The 23,416-nt window shown below is 41.4% G+C and overlaps 1 protein-coding gene across 1 annotated transcript; it reads right to left on the bottom strand.

Moving 5' to 3' along the window:
- Positions 1-2,727: 2,727 nt before the first annotated feature.
- Positions 2,728-21,935, bottom strand: LOC146674722 (protein mono-ADP-ribosyltransferase PARP14-like). The gene is made up of 14 exons (XM_085402418.1): positions 21,764-21,935; positions 21,566-21,690; positions 15,798-17,312; positions 15,477-15,713; positions 14,922-15,146; positions 14,782-14,836; positions 14,473-14,619; positions 10,734-10,796; positions 10,464-10,649; positions 10,135-10,311; positions 9,394-10,008; positions 8,435-8,571; positions 3,497-3,677; positions 2,728-3,054 (listed from the first exon to the last, which is right to left on the bottom strand). The coding sequence occupies exons 1-14, from the start codon at positions 21,933-21,935 to the stop codon at positions 2,762-2,764; spliced, it is 4,128 nt and encodes a 1,375-aa protein (XP_085258544.1). The 3' UTR covers positions 2,728-2,761.
- Positions 21,936-23,416: the final 1,481 nt, after the last annotated feature.

Genomic DNA, 23,416 nt, shown 5'->3' with positions numbered 1-23,416 from the left:
CTCACTTGAAATCCTTAGATTTTTTCAAAAAGCAACAGTGCACCTTATAATCGCCTTATGTATGAATTCTGGTTGTGCTTACTGACCTCAAACCGATTTTATGTGGTACACGGCGCTTAAAAAACTGTCAAAAAATGTTTTAGTACGACTTTAGTAAGCTACAAAGCCGCACGCCACTTGATGGATTGTCAGAGCATTACAGCTACCGTAGGCAGGTGCCTCACGGAGTAATCTGGGTCCTAAATTCAGTCCTCTTCAGGACCCAAAGTCAAATGACAATGTGACATTTTCTAACCCCCTATCTTCTACCACTGATAGTGTTCTACAGTCCAGAACAGTCCATTTTGCAAGAGAATTTGTGAGTTTGTTCGGTGTTGACTTACTAATTTTGGTCCTGAAGCCAGTCATTTCATCAAGTTTGGGCTGCCGACACCTTTAGTTGGTACTCAAACTGGAACTGCTAGCACTAATAGCTCCCACAGTTTCTGTGCTCGCTGCAACATGTTTTCAGAGTCAAAGTCAAAGTAAACTTTATTGTCATCTCTGCTATATACAGTACACTATATAGAGAACTGGAGGCGACGAGGCTCCAGTTCCATTCAGTGCAAAAGAATAGCAATAAATATAGAAAGTAAGAATAAATATACACTTTCAGACTGAGGTAAGAGGAGTAAATATACACTTTGAAGTAAAAAAGGTTAATAATATTCTAAAATTTACATTACATTACATCTGCATTTAGATAGTAACATAAGGTTAAAGTGCTTGTATGCAAACTCCTTTTTGCACAGTTTGCACAAAACCACACTTTTATCAAGGCTTCCGCCTGCCATTCTTTTGAAATTAAATTTGCCTTTGACCAGTCCTAGCAACGCGCTTTACTCTGATTCTGGGGGTGTCCAAAACCATGGGCTGCATCCTCCTGAGGACGCATTTGTAGGCCAATTACGTCACAGCCAGGTGACGAAGGCTGTCCAAAACCATAGACTCCTCCAAATGCAGCAGACAAATGCATCCTCCTTTTCCCCAGATTTGGAGGATGAGTCTGGTGTATCCGTCGTGGCCCACCATATCCCAGAATTCATAGCGCGGCCCAGCCCAGCTACTTAGTTTCAATATTACTCTTATTACACTTTCTGGGTCACAAAATAAACTTTTAATATATTTTCAGGCGAGAATGTAGCTGTGTAATCTTCAAATATCTGCTCGGTTTATCAAGACATCGCATATTTGCAAAAGTGCTCCGACGTTGTTGGAGACGTCTGTTACCCACCAGCTCGATAGCCAGCCGGGAGCTCGAGGGTCACTAGAGCCATCGAGAACGGCACATCATTTTCAGATCACCGCAGTCTTTCGCTACTCAGGTAAAACGTAATATATAAGTCACTTAGATTACCTAAAAATGTTACTGTTTGGCTTTTTCAGTGTTTTATTTGTTTGTGAGTAAATCGGTTTGGCTGAGATTAAAGTTATTAGATTAGATTAGATTAAATAAAACTTTATTAATCCCTCGGGTGGGTTCCTCCTTAGTTTTCACACAGCTGAAACGAAGAAAACTGAATAAACAGAAGTGTGAGATGGTCAAGAATTTACTCCAGTGCCCTGTTATATTTTAGATAGCAAGGAGCAGACGGCTGAGTTTATTAAACTCCACCGAGACAGCAGTGACGCAAATCTGAAGGCTAGACCATCCAATTTCACAGCTGTTTACTTCCGGCCTACCCGACCCTCTAAAGACCCGGCCCACATAGACCGCAATGGCCGGGTCCTCGGGAGGATGCAGCCTATGGTTTTGGGCACGCCATCTTTGTAGCTCTGATGTGTGCATCAGTGTAATCGGTATACCAGGAAATTGTGCATTGACAAAATTTCTTGTTTGATTGGAATGCAAAGTGCGTTTAAATGCGTTTTTTTTTTTTTTTCAAATTAATTAATCGCAATTAACAAGGAACTGACCTGCCAGCCCATTGTTCCTTCATTGGTGGTAGTTTCAGTCATTATGCAAATGCACTGTTTATAAGGGTTGGGGAAACCTGCAGTCAGCTGAGACTGAAGAAGTCACTTGGATGCGTGACGAAACGTTTCTCCCACTAAAAATGCTACATCCAAATGAACAGAATCAACTTTTTGGGATTTACTTACTTGGATGATTGAGATGTTTGCATAATGCGACCAAAATTCAATTAAAATTATACAGTTTCTATTTGAATGTTGATCACCCACCTCCTCTAATTTTTCTTTGTACTAAAAAGGACCAGACAAGCATACAGTAAATCTTGTGAAGATGTAAGATACAAATATCAATCAAATAAAAGATTAAAAACTGCATAATTGTGTGACATGCCTTTAGTGTGTATGTATGTACGTGTCATATTTCTTCATATTTCATATACTTCATATATAAGCAGCTTCTGTTGGCATAATTCTTACAGCTTTCAGAACTAGATTATGATAAGATATCCTTTAACACTGAAGAAATAAACTCGTGCTTGCATTAAATATAATTGCTTGTAGTATGAAAAGTGCATTGTCTTCTTGTAAGAGAAACCTACCACATAGGTACCCAACAGGGAAATTTAGTTTTGTGTGCAAAACTTCTTAAATATTTAGTGTAAACTATGATAAAGTTTCTGGGTCCTTTACAAATGTAACTTTTCCACACACTTCCAGTTACTACATAAATCTTTATGTAGTTAGAAATATAACTTTAATATTGTTCTTTTTGGACCTTCATATTTCCACAGTAGAAAATACTTTTCCCTTAATCTCCTTTGAATGTGATGAGGTAGTCGGGGTATGCTTGGTTGTCATGGAACACAATATACATGGCAGGGTTATCAATTTTGTCCACTGCGCTATCGAAGCGGTTGTGAGGCTGCTGGCTGTTTCGGAGTGGAAGCACCTTCATGGTAGCTTGGCCCTGAGTGAAGACGCCTGTGAGGACTCGGGCGACGAACATTAACCGAGAACCATCAGCAGCTGGCTTGGAGTAGGTGGGCTGGGCTGAGTAGCTGGCGTTTACAGCAAAGTAGGTCCCATGACCGTATGCAGTTGCTGAATGTAGGAAGAAAAAAAAGGAATTAGTAATAGGTTATCATATGAGGCGACTTTTGTTGTGATTTGGCGCTATATAAATAAAATTGAATTGAATTGATTTGAATTGATAAAACATGGTGACTTCCAACATATATTACGTAAGTATTGTAAGTCTTGCATTTAATATCCTAAGAGTCCTGTTTGTGTCTATAAATGATGGTTAAATACAACCACATTCAAGACCATAAAATACTTGAAGCAGTCTGCAAATGATCAATCTGTCACCATGTAATGGTGGACCAATATAGACACAATGTCAGAGTGATCAGAGCGGTAAAGACTTACATGTATATGTAAAACCTTGGTGTATAGGAGGTAATAATTTCTAAGACAAAGTCAACATTAGTGATTCGTTTTGAAGCAACAGAAAAATGTTGTCTTGTTCAGTAACAATTATCACCGTTTTGTCCAGCAAAACTCCTGTTGAATCCAGTTGTCATGATGGAGTGGCAGTTTTCCTGGGTCGTCCCGTGGTACAGAGGTTTCTCCGCTGCTCCTCCCTCGTGTGCGTTCTTATCAGAAATGTGCTTCTTCTGGGCTTCATAGGCGCGCCGCAGGTGAACGTTCTGCAAACGTTCAATCTGACAAGAGAGACCGAAGCCAAAGGATCAAAGAGATGCCAAACAAAGCAGTGTGGATATTAATTACATCTGATGGCTTAGTTCATGTCTTTATGGTGGTAACCATAAACTGAGGCATGTGTTTCAGGTATGAGAAGTTTAGATTACAGCAGTTAATAATTAATGACTTTCGTACTGCAAAACTAAAAACTTTAGAAACTTAAAAATTAAAAACACTTTAGAAACGTGATATTTCTCAGGTAGGGAGTTTGAATTTTTCATAGCATTTCTGAGCAAATATATTGACATCGGTTCAATGGACCACAGAGATATGGTGGCCGGAAACTGCAAATATCCAACATAGATAGATAAATTGATTGATAAAATAAAATATAATGTATTTATTTTTTTAATGTGGCAATTAATTTGTTGACAGAATGTGACTGATTTCTGTTTTCTTTAATTTCCTGTATTTCTCTTTTTTCATTTTGATTTTAATATATAAATTTACTAAATAAATTAATTAAATCCAATCATGTTTTACGTGTGGACACAAAAGGATCAAAATCACTTTTATTGTTTTTATGTGCAGGTACACTGGTATAGACCCTGCGAGTTAAATTCTTGTGTGCAAGCTTCACAAGCAACAGATGTGTGCAAAATACAATAACATAAGAACAAAGAGAATTATAAGAATGGGAATCTGAGAATTATAAGAATAAATATATGTACAAATATAAGAATGTATGCGCATTACTCAATATGTATACCAAATATGTATGTATACATATATGTGTGTGTGTGTCTGTGTGTGTGTATACATATATATAAAATTAAATAAAGTAAAATATACAAAATTTACAGAGGTTAGTAGGAAATTCAAATTCAAATTTTATTTGTCACGTACACAGTCATACACAGTACGATATGTAGTGAAATGCTTGGACAACTGCTCGTGACCTAAAGAGAACAAAAAAGGAAAAGGCTATGAATAAGATAGGAAATAAATATGAAAAATTAAAAAGGGTAAATTTAACTAGGAAGGAATAAAATATAAATTAAGGTTAAAAATGAAATAACTGTACAACACAAATTAGAATGAAGGGTAAATTTAACTGGGAAGAATAAGATAAAGATAAATATATAAATTAAAGTTGAAAATAAAATAACTGTACAACAAAATACACAATACACAATATAGAACTATATAAGAATGTATGAAGAAATCTAAATATAAATAAATATATACACAATAACCGCAGCTGTACAAGTATTAACCGGAAATGAAGAATATAGTGACCAGTGTTGTGCAAAAACAAAGTCCAGAAAGTCCAGTGTGTGTGTAAGAACTGTATGTGTGGGTCAGTACTGTGTGGTGGTGTGATTGAGAGACCGTATCGCCTGCGGGAAGAAGCTCCTCCTCAGTCTCCTCAGTCTCTCTGTGTTGGTCTACAGTTTAGCTTTTACGTTAATTGCCTTATTAGGAAATTTTACATATAGGTCTGTTGTTTATATTTTTCCTGACCTCAACAGAGAGAACAGTCTGTTGTTGGGATGGCTGAGGTCCTTCACGATCTTCCTGGCCTTGGTCCAGCACCGCCTGCTGTAGATTGAGTGCAGGTCAGGGAGCTCGGAGCGGATGGTGCGCTCAGCTGACCGCACAACCCTCTGTAGAGCTCGTCTGTCCTGCATGGTGCTGTTCCCGAACCAGGTTAAGATGTTTCCCGCCAGGATGCTCTCTATGGTGCACGAGTAAAAGTTCCTGAGCACCTTGGAGGGCAGTTGGAAGTCTCTCAAGCGTCTGAGGTGGTAGAGACGCTGTCGGGCCTTTTTCACCACGGTGTTGATGTGACAGGACCATGACAGGTCCTGCGTGATGTGAACTCCGAGGTATTTGAAGCTGTCCACTCTCTCCACTGGGCACTCGTTGATGACGGGGGTCTGGTAGTTCCTCTCCTGCTTAGTGCTGAAGTCCACTATCAGCTCCTTTGTCTTACTGACGTTTAGAAGGAGGTTGTTCCTCTGGCACTAGTTCTCCAGATTCCTAATCTCCTTCAGGTAGGCCGTCTCGTTGTTATCAGAGATCAGGCCCACCACGACGGTGTCGTCAGCAAACTTGATGATGGTGGTGGAGCTGGTAGTGGCCACACAGTCATATGTGTACAAAGAGTACAGCAGGGGGCTCAGAACACACCCCTGGGGGGCTCCAGTGCTGAGAGTGGTGGAGGCTGAGACATGTCCGCCCATCCTTACTGGCTGTGGTCTGCCAGTTAGGAAGTTGGAGATCCACTGACACATAGATGAGCTGAGTCCCAGATGCTCCAGCTTGGTGGTGAGTGTGGAGGGAATTATGGTGTTAAATGCAGAGCTGTAGTCTATGAAGAGCATTTTAACATAATTCCCCCTTCTAGTGTCCAAGTGAGTGAGTGATGTGTGGAGGAGATGAGAGATGGCATCGTCTGTGGAACGATTTGGACGGTAAGCGAACTGTAGTGGGTCCAGTGTGTCTGGTAGTGAAGAAATGATGAAGTCTCTGACCAGGCGTTCAAAGCACTTCATCACTACTGAGGTGAGGGCTACAGGGCGATAGTCATTGAGAGAAGCAGGGTGGGGTTTCTTCGAGACAGGAACAATGATGGACTCTTTGAAGCATGTGGGGATCACCGACTGAGATAAAGAGATGTTGAATATCTCAGTGAACACAGGAGCTAGCTGGTATGCGCAGTCTCTTAGGATACGACCTGGGATGCCGTCTGGTCCTGCTGCTTTCCTGGTGTTCACTCTCTTGAAGGCTCTCCTTACTTCATGCTCGGAGATGACGAGCACGTTTCCGGTGCTGGCAGTATCTTCCTGTCTGCAGCCGTTAGCGCCGCTAACACTAGCAGAGACCTTAGCTGCAGCCTCGAAGCGAGCATAGAAAGTGTTCAGCTCGTCTGCCAGAGTCACGGCCGCGTTCGTCATACCGGTTGTTGGTGCTTTATAGTCCGTTATTGTCCTTAGTCCCCGCCACAGGCTCCTAGAGTCACTCTGTTGGAGTTGTGACTCTAGTTTCCTCCCGTAGCGCTGCTTCGCCTCTTTCACCGCCCTCCGCACGTTATATGACGCGGCTTTGTACGGGTCCATGTCCCCCGTCATGAGTCCCGTGTTGTAGGCAGCGGTGCGGGATCTCAGAGCGTCGCGGATGGTTTTATCCACCCACGGCTTCTGGTTGGGAAACGTTGTGATAGTCTTTGTCTCCACGGTATCATCCGCTAGTTTCCCGATGAATCCCACAACCGCTTCCGTAAACACGTTGACGTCATCGTCGGAGCTGTTTCTGAACATGCCCCAGTCTGCGTCATCGAGTGCGTCCTGTAACGCGGCCACCGATTGATCCGTCCAGCGCGCGACCTTCCTCTGAACCGGAACTTCCTGTTTCAGCCTTTGTTTGTATTTTGGCATGAGGAAGATGGCGGCGTGATCAGATTTGCCAAACGGGGGGCGGGATTGTGCCTTGTAGCCGTCCTTGACCGTAGTGTAGCAGTGGTCCAGTGTCCTTTCACCCCTGGTGGGGCAGGTGATGTGTTGATAAAAGTTCGGCGCTGCGCGTTTGAGGTTGGCGCTATTAAAGTCCCCCGTCACAATAAGCGCAGCGTCCCGGTGTTGTGTCTGGTGCTGTGTGAGTGCCTCATGCAGCTCGCATAAGGCGGTGACCGTGTCCGCTTGTGGTGGAATATAAACGGCACTTACAATGACCGATGTAAATTCCCGAGGTAGATAAAAAGGACGACACATGATGGACAGTAGTTCCAGATTTGGTGTGCAGGAGTGTGTGAGAGGAACAACGTTCGCACTGTTGCACCAGTTGTTGTTCACCATTAAACACACGCCGCCTCCCCTTGACTTCCCCGAGTCCCGTGTCCTGTCCATGCGGTGAACCGAGAAGAACTCGGCCGGCTGGATGGCGTGGTCCGGCACCGCTGGGTTCAGCCATGTCTCGGTGAAGCAGAGGAGATTGCAGTCCCGAATGTCTCTCTGGAACTTTATCCTGGCCCTGAGGTCGTCAAGCTTGTTCTCCAGTGACTGGACGTTGGCGAGCAGGATGCTAGGCAGAGGTGTGCGGTGTGCACGAGCTCTCAGCCTGTTCCTGACGCCGGCTCGCTTCCCTCTAGGCCGCCGCCGCTTCCCTTTGTTCTCCCTTGAGATCTCACTCGGCCAGCTCGGATCCGGAGTTAAAAACTTCGAATTGTGAGTACATTGTAAACCAATAGAAACAAGAGTGTCACTGTCATACCTAATGTACCCAATGGTGATGATTTTGCCGATTTAGAAACGCTGAAAACTAACTTAAAAAACAAAGACAAAGAAAAAGTGGTCGGAGCAGTCGTGACGGCAGCCGACCTCACCGGCGCCATCTTTATTTGAGAGCAGGTATGTGATGATGCTGCAGTTGCCCCGGGTTACAGGACATTCTTTCTTCATATAGGAAAAAGAAATTCTAATGGAAAAATATTTTTACCATTTTTAGATTAAAAAAAAAGAAATACCTTTTTGTTACACCTTTTATATTACCAAAAAATGTAAATAATGACCACATGCGCTGCTGATATAAAGTCTGGTGCACTTAATACAATCCCTGAATGTTAACATGTATCATGATAGCTGACCAGTTAAGCAGACCACATTACAGTCAGTAATGCTCACCAGTTTGCACTGTAATGCCACAATCAACTTTTTCAGCTTGTATGCATGTACTTGTGTATATATGTACTTGTACTTGTGCAGGAAAAGCCACCCACCTTCATCACAGTTTTGGGGACAGTTCGTTTGAAAGCCTCCTTCACTGTGTGATACTCTGCAGAAGAAGTCTCCAGAGAAACCACCTTCATAGTCTCATTGGCAGCCATGGGGTCCCAGTACAGAGGGAAAGTAAAGTCTGAAAAAGACAACATGTTTGTTATATTTTATTAAGTCAGGTAACTATTGGTTTGGTATAGGAATGCATTTCCTGTTTTCTGTGACTTTAGTGCTTGCTTTCTTTAACTGATGATAAGTTTGTTAAAGCCCTTTTCTATTCCCATTCTGTTCCTTCAGCTGTGTCTCTATGTTTATCTTCTGTCTCTCTGTCACACTTTCATGTTGTGAGTCTGTCATCTCTTACTTCCTGTTTTACTTTGGTGGTATTTCGTCTCTTGCGCTTCGTGTCCAGTTCTTTCCTCTGTCTCATCAATCTTCCCTTGCCCTTTGTTGTGTTCTCTCTCAGCTCTTTTCCTCTGTGCCTTGTGTTTTCTAAGAAGTTGAAAAAGTATTTTTTCTCCTCTGTTTCTTTGTATTTTTAAGAGCTTAGCAATAAAGCTGTCATTGACTTTTACACATTGCATAGATGTTTTAAAATTGGGATTTGGTTCAGTCCAGCCACATATCAGTCTTAACACTGTTTGCTATATTGGTGCCCTTCTGACACCAATCTAACACTGCTTTGCAATGCAATTTGAAATCAGCAGATAAGGAGAGACTTTGATATTTCTAATATTGAAATTTTGACATTTCCTGTTTCAAAACTGTTTACTGTTACTGTCATTCCTCATAGTGACTTTTGCAACTATTTTTACAAGTACATTTTTTAATACTTTTTTAGTAGAATTATTTCTTTCAAAACCTTAACATTTGTTTATTGAAGTTTATATTACTCTCAAGCATCAAACTCCAGTATCAGTCAGGCTCATTTTTGTAACATCTCTGAGAACTATCTACTCACCTGGAAGATTCTCAAGTCGTTTCAGCTTTGTCGTCTGTCTGCTCAGTGGTCGTGTGGCCACCATTGCCTGTACATCAACCTCCCATATAAGTCCCTGTGCATCTGTTATTCCTTCTGTTAATTCGTTTTTTTCCAATTGGTGATTAGCTGATTTGGGAAGTCTTTCCCAGTTACCGTGATTTGCCAGGATGCACCAAACCACTTTGTTGTAAACATCCTCCTCCTCCCTCACTCTCACCTCTCTAGCAAGGTTCATGTACTGGCACTGATTCATTTTCTGCAGTACCCGGGTGACCCCGTCTTTTAGCCCGCTCACTGTTAGGGCGCCAGACTGATCAGTTTGCACAAATAAACCCTCAGCCTCCACAAGATCCTTCAGCTCCATCATGTCATCCTGGTTGAGGAGTTCCAGTTCCTCCTTTGAGAAGGTGTTACTGGAGCACTGCGTCTGATATTGATGCTTCAGCTTTTCCATGGCATCATCAATGTCGGATATGGAAAGACCCAGGAATGTGAAGACAGACTGATGACTAGAAGAGCTGATTTGGAGACTGCTGAGGTATGCACTCACACTAGGAGCAGACTGTTGTTGCTGTTGTTGTTCTTGAAATGACACTGGAAGGTGGATCAAACAAATAAGCAAGTATTTTCAGTAAAATAATAATTTAATCTGCTTTTTATTTTAAAAATCACTACACTAAATAACCACACAAGATGGCACTTTGTGAATATTTCTGTCACCTCTGTTGATGACAGCTGGGGAATACATCTGCATCGCTTCCTCTTTAAAAGCCAAGAAGACATCGATCTTAATCAGGACGAGGCGGATGTCGGTGAGGCTGTTCATTGATGATGTAGAAGACTTGATCACTCGAAGGATGGCACCTGCCACAATAGTAGGGTCCAACTCGCCAGCACCTGCAGAAACACCACTTGCATTTAGGTGTGTGTGTGTGTGTGTGTGTGTGTGTGTGTGTGTGTGTGTGTGTGTGTGTGTGTGTGTGTGTGTGTGTGTGTGTGTGTGTGTGTGTGTAGCACAACAAGACTTGAATGCCAAACAAAATACGTACCAGCAAAGATGGCAGGAATTGCCACTGAGCTGTATTTATACGACTCACAATAGTAAATGACATTACACACAAGTTGGATGAAGTCCAAGTTGTAGACTTCATCCCTTTGTCCACATACATGAAAAATAGCTTTACAGGGGAAATTTCCAGACTGGGTCACAAATATTTTTCCTCGTTCCACGTATGCTGCACAGAAAGTGACAAAATAAGCATGAGTGAGAGGCAGATAAGTAAGATGAGAAGATAAGTAGCAACTTCTCTATTTCTCACCTGCTTTCAGTTCTGCTTCCACCTCTGGTCCAGCTACAGTTAAGATATCTTTGCATACCCCATCTGTAGAAGAAGAAGAGAAAAAGAATAAAAAAAATACTGAATAATTAAATCTGGACCTGCTAACTGCCCTACATGTATTTTTACAAGGGGTGGGATTTTAATGCATTGATTGCAATTAGTTAATTAGAAAAAAATTTAACGCGTTAAAAAAAGCTCTTTTAATCACACTTTGCATTCCAAGCAAAGGGGAACTTTTGTCAATGCTCGTTTCCCTGGTATACCGATTACACTAGTGATGGTAAATTTGATTCTTTTTACTGAATCGAGTTTTGATGAGTCACTCACCAAAGTAAATCGGATTTTTGAGTCATTTGATTCACTGAGTCAGTTGACTAGAGAGTGCAAAAAATGTACATTTTCACTCAAAGTTAATTTGTTTCTCTTTTCATGTAAATCCTACTGCTAAGATGAATGATTCTAAAAAAACAACAACTATTTTATAGAGCAAAAAAGAGCAAAAACATTTCTAAAATTAAGCAATTTCCTATCAAAACTGCTTAATAAACATTTATTTTTTTTATTTGTATTTTATTAGTATTTTCCATAAATGTGTCAAATATATATTTTCTCATCTAAATGTCCTCTGAGCTGTGAGCCAGGGGGCGGTAATGTGCCTTAACATTGGTTGCCAACCAAGAAGAAGAAGAAGCTGTGAGCCAGGAGGGAGGGGGTGAGTGAGTGAGTGAGTGAGTGAGTGAGTGAGTGAGTGATTCGCTTACGCTTACGATTCAGCACAGGAAGGGAGGGTGTTAGCATGTTAGTAGAGCGATGCTACTGTGAACCGAGGAGCTATTTTCTTGATGTGAGCTTCCACTCAGGGTTTTTTCTTTCAGTTCAGAGCAGAAATGCTTTTGTTAAGAAACTGGCTGTTGTTCCCCCCCCCCCACAATTTTAATTATAAGCTAGATATATTTCTACTAATGGAATTAGTTTTCTAACAGCAACAGGGATGAGTCAGTGAGTCAGTTGGGCTTGTGAATCATGATTTACGAGTCAGTAAAGTGATTCTCGAGTATTGAACGATTCGTTCACGAATCGAACATCACTAGATTACACTGATGCACACATCAGAGGTAAAAAGAATCAGAATAAAGTGACTTGCTGTGACTGAGCGGAGGCAAATTTAATTTCAAAAGACTACCTGACGGAAGCCTTGATAAAAGCATGGTTTTATGCAAACTGTGCAAAAAGGAGTTTGCGTACCATGAAGCACTTCAACTTTACGGCACCATCTAATTGCAAAACATGTTGCAGCAAGCACGAAACTGTGGGAGCTGTTAGCTCTAGCAGTTCGAGTACCAACAAAAGATATCGGCAGCCCAAATGTGATGAAATGACTGGCTTAAGGACCAAAATTAGCAAGTCATCATTGGACAACAATGCCCATAAATCTCTGCTTTGCATTTTGTCATCCACCAAACCTGTTCCGACTGAATTTGCCTGGTCAGCACTTGCACAAAAATATTAAACTACAACCACGATAGGTACGAGATGTAAAATACAAGTAAGTATTTGATCTTAAAATAACTGGCCTGCTGATAATACTAGATGAAAACTTGGATGGTAAAAATAGTAAATGGCCTGTATTTATATAGCGCTTTACTAGTCCCTAAGGACCCCAAAGTGCTTTACACATCCAGTCATCCACCCATTCACACACACATTGGTGATGACAAGCTACATTGTAGCCCACAGCCACCCTGGGGCGCACTGACAGAGGCGAGGCTGCCGGACACTGGCGCCACCGGACCACCACCAGTAGGCAACGGGTCAAGTGTCTTGCCCAAGGACACGATGATCGAGACTGTCAGAGCCAGGGCTCGAACCAGCAACCTTCTGATTACAAGGCGAACTCCCAACTCTTGAGCCACGATCGCCCGTAATATGTTCAAAGATCATGTTTAAAAAGACATCCCCATTTCTGAGCAAACATGCATGAACATGTGTTTACCTTTGAAATTCGTAGAGAGCTATGCCACCATTGTGGCTAAAAAAAATAATGTCACAGTTACAACATGATCCTCCTGCTCACTATGCTATGTACAGTGGGGCAAAAAAGTATTTAGTCAGCCACCGATTGTGCAAGTTCCCCCACTTAAAATGATGACAGAGGTCAGTAATTTGCACCAGAGGTACACTTCAACTGTGAGAGACAGAATGTGAAAAAAAAATCCATGAATTCACATGGTAGGATTTGTAAAGAATTGATTCGTAAATTATGGTGGAAAATAAGTATTTGGTCACCTCAAACATAGAAAATCTCTGGCTCTCACAGACCTGTAACGTCTTCTGTAAGAAGCTTTTCTGTCCCCCACTCGTTACCTGTATGAATGGCACCTGTTTGAACTCATCATCTGTATAAAAGACACCTGTCCACAGCCTCAAACAGTCAGACTCCAAACTCCGCCATGGCCAAGACCAAAGAGCTTTCGAAGGACACCAGGAAAAGTATTGTAGACCTGCACCAGACTGGGAAGAGTGAATCTACAATAGGCAAGCAGCTTGGTGTGAAAAAATCAACTGTGGGAGCAATCATCAGAAAATGGAAGACATACAAGACCACTGATAATCTCCCTCGATCTGGGGCTCCACGCAAGATCTCATCCCGTGGGGTCAAAATGATCATGAGAACGGTGAGCAAAGATCCCAGAACCACACGGGGGGACCTGGTGAATGACCTGCAGAGAGCTGGGACCAAAGTAACAAAGGTCACCATCAGTAACACACTACAACGGCAGGGAATCAAATCCCGCAGTGCCAGACGTGTCCCGCTGCTGAAGCCAGTGCATGTCCAGGCCCGTCTGAAGTTTGCCAGAGAGCACATGGATGATACAGCAGAGGATTGGGAGAATGTCATGTGGTCAGATGAAACCAAAGTAGAACTTTTTGGTATAAACTCAACTCGTCGTGTTTGGAGGAAGAAGAATACTGAGTTGCATCCCAAGAACACCATACCTACTGTGAAGCATGGGGGTGGAAACATCATGCTATGGGGCTGTTTTTCTGCCAAGGGGACAGGACGACTGATCCGTGTTAAGGACAGAATGAATGGGGCCATGTATCGTGAGATTTTGAGCCAAAACCTCCTTCCATCAGTGAGAACTTTGAAGATGAAACGAGGCTGGGTCTTCCAACATGACAATGATCCAAAACACACCGCCCGGGCAACAAAGGAGTGGCTCCGTAAGAAGCATTTGAAAGTCCTGGAGTGGCCTAGCCAGTCTCCAGACCTCAACCCCATAGAAAATCTGTGGCGGGAGTTGAAAGTCCGTGTTGCTCGGCGACAGCCCCAAAACATCACTGCTCTTGAGAAGATCTGCATGGAGGAATGGGCCAAAATACCAGCTACTGTGTGTGCAAACCTGGTAAAGACCTATAGTAAACGTTTGACCTCTGTTATTGCCAATAAAGGTTATGTTACAAAGTATTGAGTTGTATTTTTGTTATTGACCAAATACTTATTTTCCACCCTGATTTACCAATAAATTCTTTACAAATCCTACCATGTGAATTCATGGATTTTTTTTTCACATTCTGTCTCTCACAGTTGAAGTGTACCTCTGGTGCAAATTACTGACCTCTGTCATCATTTTAAGTGGGGGAACTTGCACAATCAGTGGCTGACTAAATACTTTTTTGCCCCACTGTACTTGTGTGCATCCTCAGTTTCACTTACCAAGGATAAAATTTTGGAAGTCTGTTGTGTTCACTACAACATCTGTAGTTTCATTGGTTATGTCACCAAACACAACATGTAGTTTAACCCCACTTTCCACTGTCATGGTTATGTCATCCAAGTCACTGGTGAGGGACCTGAAGATTGCTTAGAGGAAGAACACCACACATTAGCTATTGTTTGATATTTAATCTGATAACTGAGGGTACTAATGAAGATGGTAAAATATGGCACAGGCTGAATGCTTTTTATCTGCTCACTATGCATTAATGTCACATAATAAAGACAGTCTGAGTAGTGCTAGTTTACCTTGGCCTCCCTGGTTCATATTTAAGCTGAGCTGTCTGTAGACATCGTGGTAGCACTGTAGATAAAAACACAGAATAACACGATAAAGAATTGATGCCTGCATGTTACATATCAGATACAGGCCATCAAGTAAGGGTTACCTCCTCAGAATCAGGGTAACCAGGTTTAATGACAATGTGGATGTTTGTAAGAGATCCAGAAGATGCAGATAATCCAAACTGGTGAATGATGTCAGTCAACACTTGAATAGCTTCTCTCAGCGGGTATTGTAAAACAATTCCTGGCCCAATGATTGGAATGGCCACTGAACCAAAATTCTGCCGTACACAAAGCTCCAGACACTTCTGCAGACCGTTACCAAGAGCCTGCAAATCAAAAGTTACATATTTTTAACTATGTTTTCAAACTTAACTCTTGGATTGTACACTGCAACTGAGCACACAAGGAAAACCTTGAGGCTCCACAAAAAACTTAAATTTGTTTGCATAAGTCCTGGCTTGGAGTTTGTGGTATATAACATCAAGTTATTCCAACCTTTCAACTATACACAGCAATGATATTTATTTAATTTCATAAAACTTTACTATTCCCAAAGGAAATTCATTGATGCATTTCATTGGTTTTCTGAAGGTAAATTAAATATGAATAAGCTCTTATTCATCTCTAGAAGTGTTAATAAAAGTCCTTAATTTTACCTGAACACTCTTTCCTCTTACTCCGTCCCAAGGCAAGCACTCAATGAAGAAAATCTTGGAGCAGCCCAGAGATGGAGGTGCATCAACCAGCTGAACATCACCAGGGGTGATGGCACAACTGGCTAAGACTGAATCAAACTTTAACTTTAATACATTCCCAGCTTTGGCCAACAAACTTTTGCCAATATTTGTAGAAGTCAGCTGCTTGTTGAGCATGGGGACCACCAGAACATCCGCCTGCAGAAATAATATTGAATAACATGAATGTTGATATTTTATTTTGAGACTATGGGAAATAGAATTGAATGGAAATAATCAAACCTGTTCATTTTCTAAACTGCTGAGTTTGATCTTCAGGTTTGTTCTGTTGATTGCAGAGTTTCCAACTGTGCTGTACATGCTGCTGCTGTAGCTGAGAGATCTAGGTGTATCACTGAGTCTGCTGATGTTTCGTGGTCTTTGCACGTTTGGGATGGCTGCAGTTTGCTTCTCTCGGATAATGACGTGACAGGAACCCTCTATCAGCTCTTTAGTCACTTTACCCTCTTCCTGGAAGTACTGCTGAGCCCCTGGTCCATCTAGAGTCAAAGTGTCTACTACAACACTGTCTAGAGTTGATGTTAGGGCCTCCTTGGCCTCCTGAACATGACATCGAGGACCAGACACAAACACACAAGGATTTGGAAAATGTGAGGCTTGTAAGGTCACCTTGGTCTGCTTCATGCCAATCAAGTCTAGGATTTTATTAAAACAGTAGACAGTGTCATGATGAAGCAGATTGATGGTTTCTTGAGTTGAAACTTGATTCAACTGGAAGTCATGAAGAACTTCATTGAGCTTGGCCACATTTTCACTGTAGCCCACCAGTTGGACGTTGGTTGTTGAGGTTCCCCTGGCGCCTGGCATGTAGCTGATGTCCACTCTGAACTCTCTACTGTTTGCCTCGTTTTTGGCTTTTGTCAGAATTTCTTTCAACCTGTTGAGATCTATTGCACCCTGCAGCTGTACAGTGGTCACTTTAAAGTCTCTCATTACTGCTGCCTCTGCCTCATTCAGAGCATCAGAGGACAAACTGGACAGAACCAGATCTGCACCCACCTCAAAGAAAACAGGGTTTCTGAGGCTCTGCAGGAAGCGAGTTTGGTATTTTGGGATGGCATCACTGGTCTTCATGAAGGTTAGCAGAGCTGTAGGGAACTTAACGCTCTTCTCCTTTATGTTCTTAATCAGTTCAACCAGTTTTGCAGCTCCTGACTGCACCTCTTTGTCAGGGCCCTCCAAAGTGATCATGGCACTACCTCTGATGATTGTAACCTCTGGACAATTAGCACGCATTTCTCGATTTAAGTCTTCTTCTATGAGCTTGAAGTTCTTCTCCACAATTGGCACTTCCTTTTTGGTGGGTAGGCTTTTTTCCAGAATTGCAATCTTCTCCTTCATGGCATCAACCTCTCCTACAACCACAGCATAGCCACTCTCTGTGTAAACTTTGATATCATCTGTCTTAAAGGCCGAGTCCTGCAGTACTATTTTCACCTGTTTTGGCTCAAGCACATGATAGCAGTTGTAGCTCTCAGTTAGCTGGACGAAGGCCTGATTCACCTGATACTCCCATTTCTCTGCAGAACCACCTAATCCTCCTCCTGGACCCTTGTCAACCTCCCCTCTAACCAAAACCTCCTCTTCATCGAAATTTAGCTCCACTGTGCAGCCGATTGACGACAGTTGTTTTTCAAAAAATGTGTATGCTTTACAGTTGTCTCTCAGGAAAAACATCAGGAAAACATCTATCCTGAAAGTCTTCTCAAGACCATTTATGTTTGGGTTTGTAGAGCTCTGAAAGAAGAGAAGAAATCAAACAAATCTGTCAATTAATGCTATAAGATAGACTACTTATCATGAACAATTGGAGTGTACCACATAGGCCTGGGTAGTAAATCAAAAACGAATCATAACCTTCATTCAAAAACTCTAATCAACGTACATTAAAAAAAAAGTTGATTTCACAGCAGTTTTCAGTTGTACTGATTCATAGAGTCCTTTCTGTTATGTAAATAAAAACACATAAAATTAATATTTCTCTGTATATGTTTTTTTTGTTGTTGTTATGTCTGACTATGACACTGTGTTAGAACAGAAATATGCTACAGTCGAGTTTCTAAAACAGTTTCGATATTGTGTACAATGTAAATGAAAGCAGAATACAATGGTTTGTGAATCAGTTAAAACATGATGTTGAGGTTTTTTTGTTTTTTTTTAATCTGTTTGCTAGCAGCAGTGTCCATGGATTCCACAAAGAATTTAAAATTTTGTTTACTGGCCAGACTCCTTCAAGCTGATAGGAAGGAAACAGTAACTCAAATAACATCACAACATTACAATCCAAAATTAACAACAAAGATTTAAAAGAAACAGCACTGAAGTCTTACTTGGTACTATCAAAGTGTACCTAATAAAATGTCCAGTGAGAGTGTTACCATCTGGCTTTTTATGACCTATGTTTTTAAAAAAAAACACTATCTTTGATTGTATGGAGGTGGAGTAACATACATGGCATTGGTTACTTGCTTGTCTCGTCTTGTCAATTACAGTCAATTGTGCCTCCCTTATGTGTGTAGTTTCCTCGTTCCCCTCTGTGCATTTACAGTGTGTGTTCTCTTGTGTTCGTTACTGGATCGTCTACGTTATTTCCAGTGATAGGAATAACGTTACTAACACCGTTACATTTTTTCAGTAACGAGTAAACTAGTTACTATTTCTATCGTTACAATGCCGTTACCATTACTAACAGAAAAGTGCGGTGCAGTGCGTTACTATTTTTCCACAAACAGGCGGTCGAAGATGTGTTCAGCAGACAATCACTTTTTGGCACAACACCTGGAGCTAAGGGGCAATCACATGAGTGCTGCTGTTTGACTGAGGAAGAATAAAGTAGTCGTGGTAAGCCAGTCACATGACCACTTCAAGATGACAAAGCAACAAGGTGATATATACTGGTTTTTAAATTGTGTTGATAGGCCAGTAAAACCAGAGTCATGATAAACAATATATACGCTGCGTTTTTTCCTGAATAGTTTTGTCACATTTACTGTCTAAGGACAGTGCTAGCAAGCACTCTCTGCTTATGAGTAGAGATGGCACGATACCACTTTTTTATATCCGATACCGATATCATAAATTTGGATATCGGCCGATACCGATATAAATCCGATTGTCACGGGTTGCCGGGGCAAGCCGTGTGTGAATTATTAACGGACCCAAGATGCAGACTGCTTAAGTCGTGAGCGAGCTTTATTAACAAAAGGGTGAAACAAACAGGAACGAGGTGGACGAAAACCAAAACTTAAGAGTAACCTACACTGGGAAAAGCTAAGCAAAAACAAACATGAAACCTTGAGACATGAACCAGAGATGTGGGGAGAAGGCACTGGAAAATGGCATAGGAACATGAAACGTGAAAAAAGGAGAGTACAGAAACCCAGAATAAACAAAACCACAGAATAATAATAAACTAAAACATAAACACGGAGTCACAGACTCCGGACCATGACGCCAATATAGTGTGTTTTTTAATAAATAAAACTGTTTTTTAATATCTTGCTGCATTTTGTATAAGTTCAAACCTGAAAAAAAACACTAAAGCTATTCTGTTATACCTGTATGCAAAAAATACACTGCACCCAAAATATTTCATAGTTCAGCAATACTGATCAATCTAATAAACTTAAACCTACTCAATCCTTCTTATTCTGGTATTTTAAAGAGTAAGCAACCTAACTAATAGGGTTGCAAACTCCCAGCAAAAAAATATATAAAATAGGGAACCACCCCCCACCTAATGATGCTTAATCGACGTAATCAACTTTAATTTGATGCAGTGTGAAAAAAAATGCACAGAAATCAATTATTTTTCAAGAATAATTAAATAGATTCAACATCTTTCTTCAACAGAAGTGCAGACTGCACAGATGGTATCTTCCCAAAGGAAAAAGTACTATAGCTTACTAGGGTATATTAGACTTAACAACTATATACAATAATGGACTTCTATACTTTTTACATCAGATTAAAATTTGGGTGTAAGATTCAGATAATTATTTATTAAAAGCTAGACATTTTAAATGAGAACAAGAAAGAAAAGTATGTCTTTGTGCCCCCTTTCCCTGTTCATGCCCTATCGGCCCCCCTGGCTAAACTTTGCTAGATCCGCCCCTGCACAGTTACCAGCCGTCAGCTAGTAGATCCTGGTGTACAAAGTAATTACTTTGTACACCAGGATCTTTTTTTATAAAAAAAAAAAAAAATTCTAACAACTGCTTATCAAGCTTAAACGTGCTGCTGTTATTCAGCTGCTGGTTTTCTCTTTCTGGCGTGAATTGGGCGACAAACAAGAGAGACAGACTCGCGACAGAAAAGCCGATCAGCTGATCACTAATCAGTTTCACGCTGAAGTAGCAGCAGGAGAGGGAGGGAGAGAGAAGAGGCAGTCGCTCCATATATCAGTCAAGCTTACCGTGGGAATGCTTTACAAACATTTAGATGGACTTACACACTTGCTTTACTTCTCTCTGGGATAACTTTCTCGGAGATGAAATGCCGGTTTGGTAGCGAGGCTCCGACTGCTCAACCAGACCGCAGACGGGTCTGGCACACAGCCCCTCTATCACGTGATGCATACTGCTCCGACGTGCTATGGTTATGAGCCGAGTTATGCCATGTTGCAAGTTTTGTGAGGTGCTTTTTGATATTTAATGGATGGATTACATTTTTTGTTTCTCCGATCCAGTAAGTTAAGTCAGTATTGGACTGATACCGATACATAATATCAGATCGGTCCATCTCTACTCTCAACACACTCAATCGAATGTCAGCAGCTGAAGAATAAGAGTTTGTTTTATATTCATAGTGACAAATCGGGTAAGATGCTAGCCAGCCAGTTAAGGGAGGCAGGTTGAGAGATCAAGATCAAATTTAGTCTGCAGCTCCATGCATTTATATATATATATATACACCCAGCACGCCCCTGCGGGCGGTTTATCCTTCAAGCTCGGGTCCTCTACCAGAGGCCTGGGAGCTTGAGGGTCCTGCGCAGTATCTTAGCCGTTCCCAGGACTGCGCTCTTCTGGACAGAGATCTCCGATGTTATTCCCGGGATCTGCTGGAGCCACTCGCCTAGCTTGGGAGTCACCGCACCTAGTGCTCCGATTACCACGGGGACCACAGTTACCTTCACCCTCCACATCCTCTCGAGCTCTTCTCTGAGCCCTTGGTATTTCGCCGTCATTGTGGATGTTGGGTATCGAAGAATCCATAGGTCCCTCATCCTATTCATGTAGCCCCTTCCGCCGGGGTTACTTGCGTAGTAGCATTCCAACAACGCCCTGTTTTCGTCCCTTGCCCACCGATGCCTTCTTGTTCCAGTAGCCCACTTTTCGTCAGGGTGCCCTGGTTCCTCAACACCTGACGCGGACCTTGTTGATCCGGGCGACGTCCGAGCCGGCATGCCTTCATATTTATCTGTCTCGCTCATGTCTGCGGTAGGCTTGCTTAGCATAGGGGGTCTAGCCTTAGGACCCTTACTGGATACAGACGCCCCAGGAAGGAATCGAACTTGCGATCCTCTGTTCCAAAGGCATGTAGTTTAACCACTACGCTATCCAGCTGCTACTATATATATATATATAGATATATATATATATTCATTCACGAATTCCAGGGAATTTACATCTGCCAGGAGAGTTAAATTAAAACACCAGTGTCGTCTGGATTGAAGGACGTCTGGAAAACTCATTGATAACACAACAGGGGTATGGTCTGATGTTACTATGGCCTGGTATTCACAGGATTGGACCCATGGAGTCAACCGATTATTGATGAGAAAATAATCCATCCTAGAATAAGTGTGGTGTACCTGTGAAAAAACGAGTACTCTCCTCTGTGGGGGTGTAAATAGTGCCAAACATCAGACAGTTAGATAAAAAAAAAAGGTTAACTCGCTACTCTTAAACTGATTCGGCAACATTATCCGGCTCTGACGCTGAGTTTTTACTGTAACCAAAAGTCATGTTTGAAAGAGCAGTAAACTGTACCAGTGATTGGCTTGGCATTGGCTGGTCAGAGGTCTGTGGTGAACTTGTCCGGCTCACGGTCAGCCGCACTTGTCCACTAGGAAGAGTGATGGTGTGAAACTTCCTCTGCAAAACTCTGTCTTGATCTAAAACGAGCATAAACAGAGTCACTGAAACACAAATATAGGAATACATTTTACAAATAACCGACTGTCCTACCTTCTTTTTCCTTAAAACATATTTTATAAACGTTTCCTCCGAGTTTTTCAAGATTTCCACAGTCGCCACCCCCGGACTCTCGCCTTTTCTGAAAGTATCTCCTCACTTTCTCCTTCTCTCTGTCTGTAAAGTCAGTGGCTTCAAAAAACAGTGGATACGGATATTCATCCATTTTATCTGCAATTCTACACTAACATGAGAACTTTAAGCCCGTCAAACATTTGGCCGCTCTGAGTGCCCGTTTTTCTTTCAGTTTCACTTTTAAAGTATCACATCCTCATGTTTACACTCCCACACCCAGCAATGGGAAAAGTGCGCATTTAATTCTCAGGGGATTTTTTCAGCTCACCTGCTCTGCAGGTATTTTACAAGGTGTTTCAGCTGTCAGAGTATAACTCTAAATCAGCGGTCACCGGTACCGGTCCGTGAGTCGTTTGGTACCGGGCCGCGAGAGTTGAGGCGTGAAATGTATGGTTTTCAGGGGTTTTTTTTATCGGTTTTCAGCGTTATTTTGTTATCGTTTTTATCGTTAACTCGGTTTTCCTGGGTCTTTTCACGTGTGTTTAAATCTTCCTTTTTTCGGTACCGGTACTAGTTTTATTTTGTTGTATTTATCCGCGACACCTTAAAGTCCGTGAAAATGGGCATAAACCGGTCCGTGGCGCAAAAAAGGTTGGGGACCGCTGCTCTAAATCATATTTATGTCTTAATATGGTTTTGAGAAAGACATTTTACCAGTAATTATGTGAGGTCTGACATTAACTCAAGCTCGAGCTGTTTTCATATTTTCATCTGAAAACATCACACTAAAATCTACAGATATGACTTTTACTAAGAAGGAGGTAAATAAGCTCAGGAGATTTGTGGCAGTGACTGATTCATGTGATGAGGTCCTTTATGGACAGATGTCATGCCATGAACAATAGCATACATTACATTGATTCTTTAAACAATGGAGAAGAAGCATCAGTTTGTGAAGATCATATTGCTGAACAAATTATATAAACATCTTAGATTTTTCTTTCTCAAATAGTTTATTGTAAGAACAAACACAGTATATCTAAAAAATCACCGGGCAAAAAAGCATTACTGATTTAATACATTTTAAAAACACTTTTAAAATTTCGTAAAGCTACAGCTACTAAACAAAGTCAAAATTCCTTGTTATTAACTGCTGAGGAAATTACACATCTTTCATTTTAGTATTAAACACTGCATTTATATTTGTGATCCTATAAATCACCAAATGTTTTAATTTTCACATGAATGTCTGTTTACAGTTACAGATTTTGTCTTGATCTCCAACAGTGATCTTCCACATTCTCACATGTAGTTTCAAGCAGTAATCTAGAAATATCTAAAGCTCAGAACCAAATCTTTAGTGTCCAACTGAAGTTACCATAAAATTAAAGTTAGCTTAGTTTATTGTGCATTAAGAAATAATTACATGGTTTTTCAACATATGGTTAGAATAACATTATTGAAACGGTCATATTTTACGTGCAAATTGAGAGAAAGTGACCACACATAAATTTTATGTTGAACTGTCTCGAAATCAGATCTGTGCCTCTTTAAATATGTCCTTCCCATTCAGCAGCCCCGCCTATTAAGGGGTGGGAAAATCCACCTCTTCTATTTTCATCTCAAGCTGCT

This window comes from Rhamphochromis longiceps, linkage group LG3 (assembly GCF_057381845.1).
Source record: "Rhamphochromis longiceps isolate RC_006_pf linkage group LG3, R_longiceps_female_GT1.1, whole genome shotgun sequence".
Taxonomy (NCBI): domain Eukaryota; kingdom Metazoa; phylum Chordata; class Actinopteri; order Cichliformes; family Cichlidae; genus Rhamphochromis; species Rhamphochromis longiceps.
This window is presented reverse-complemented; position numbering and strand designations above follow the sequence as displayed.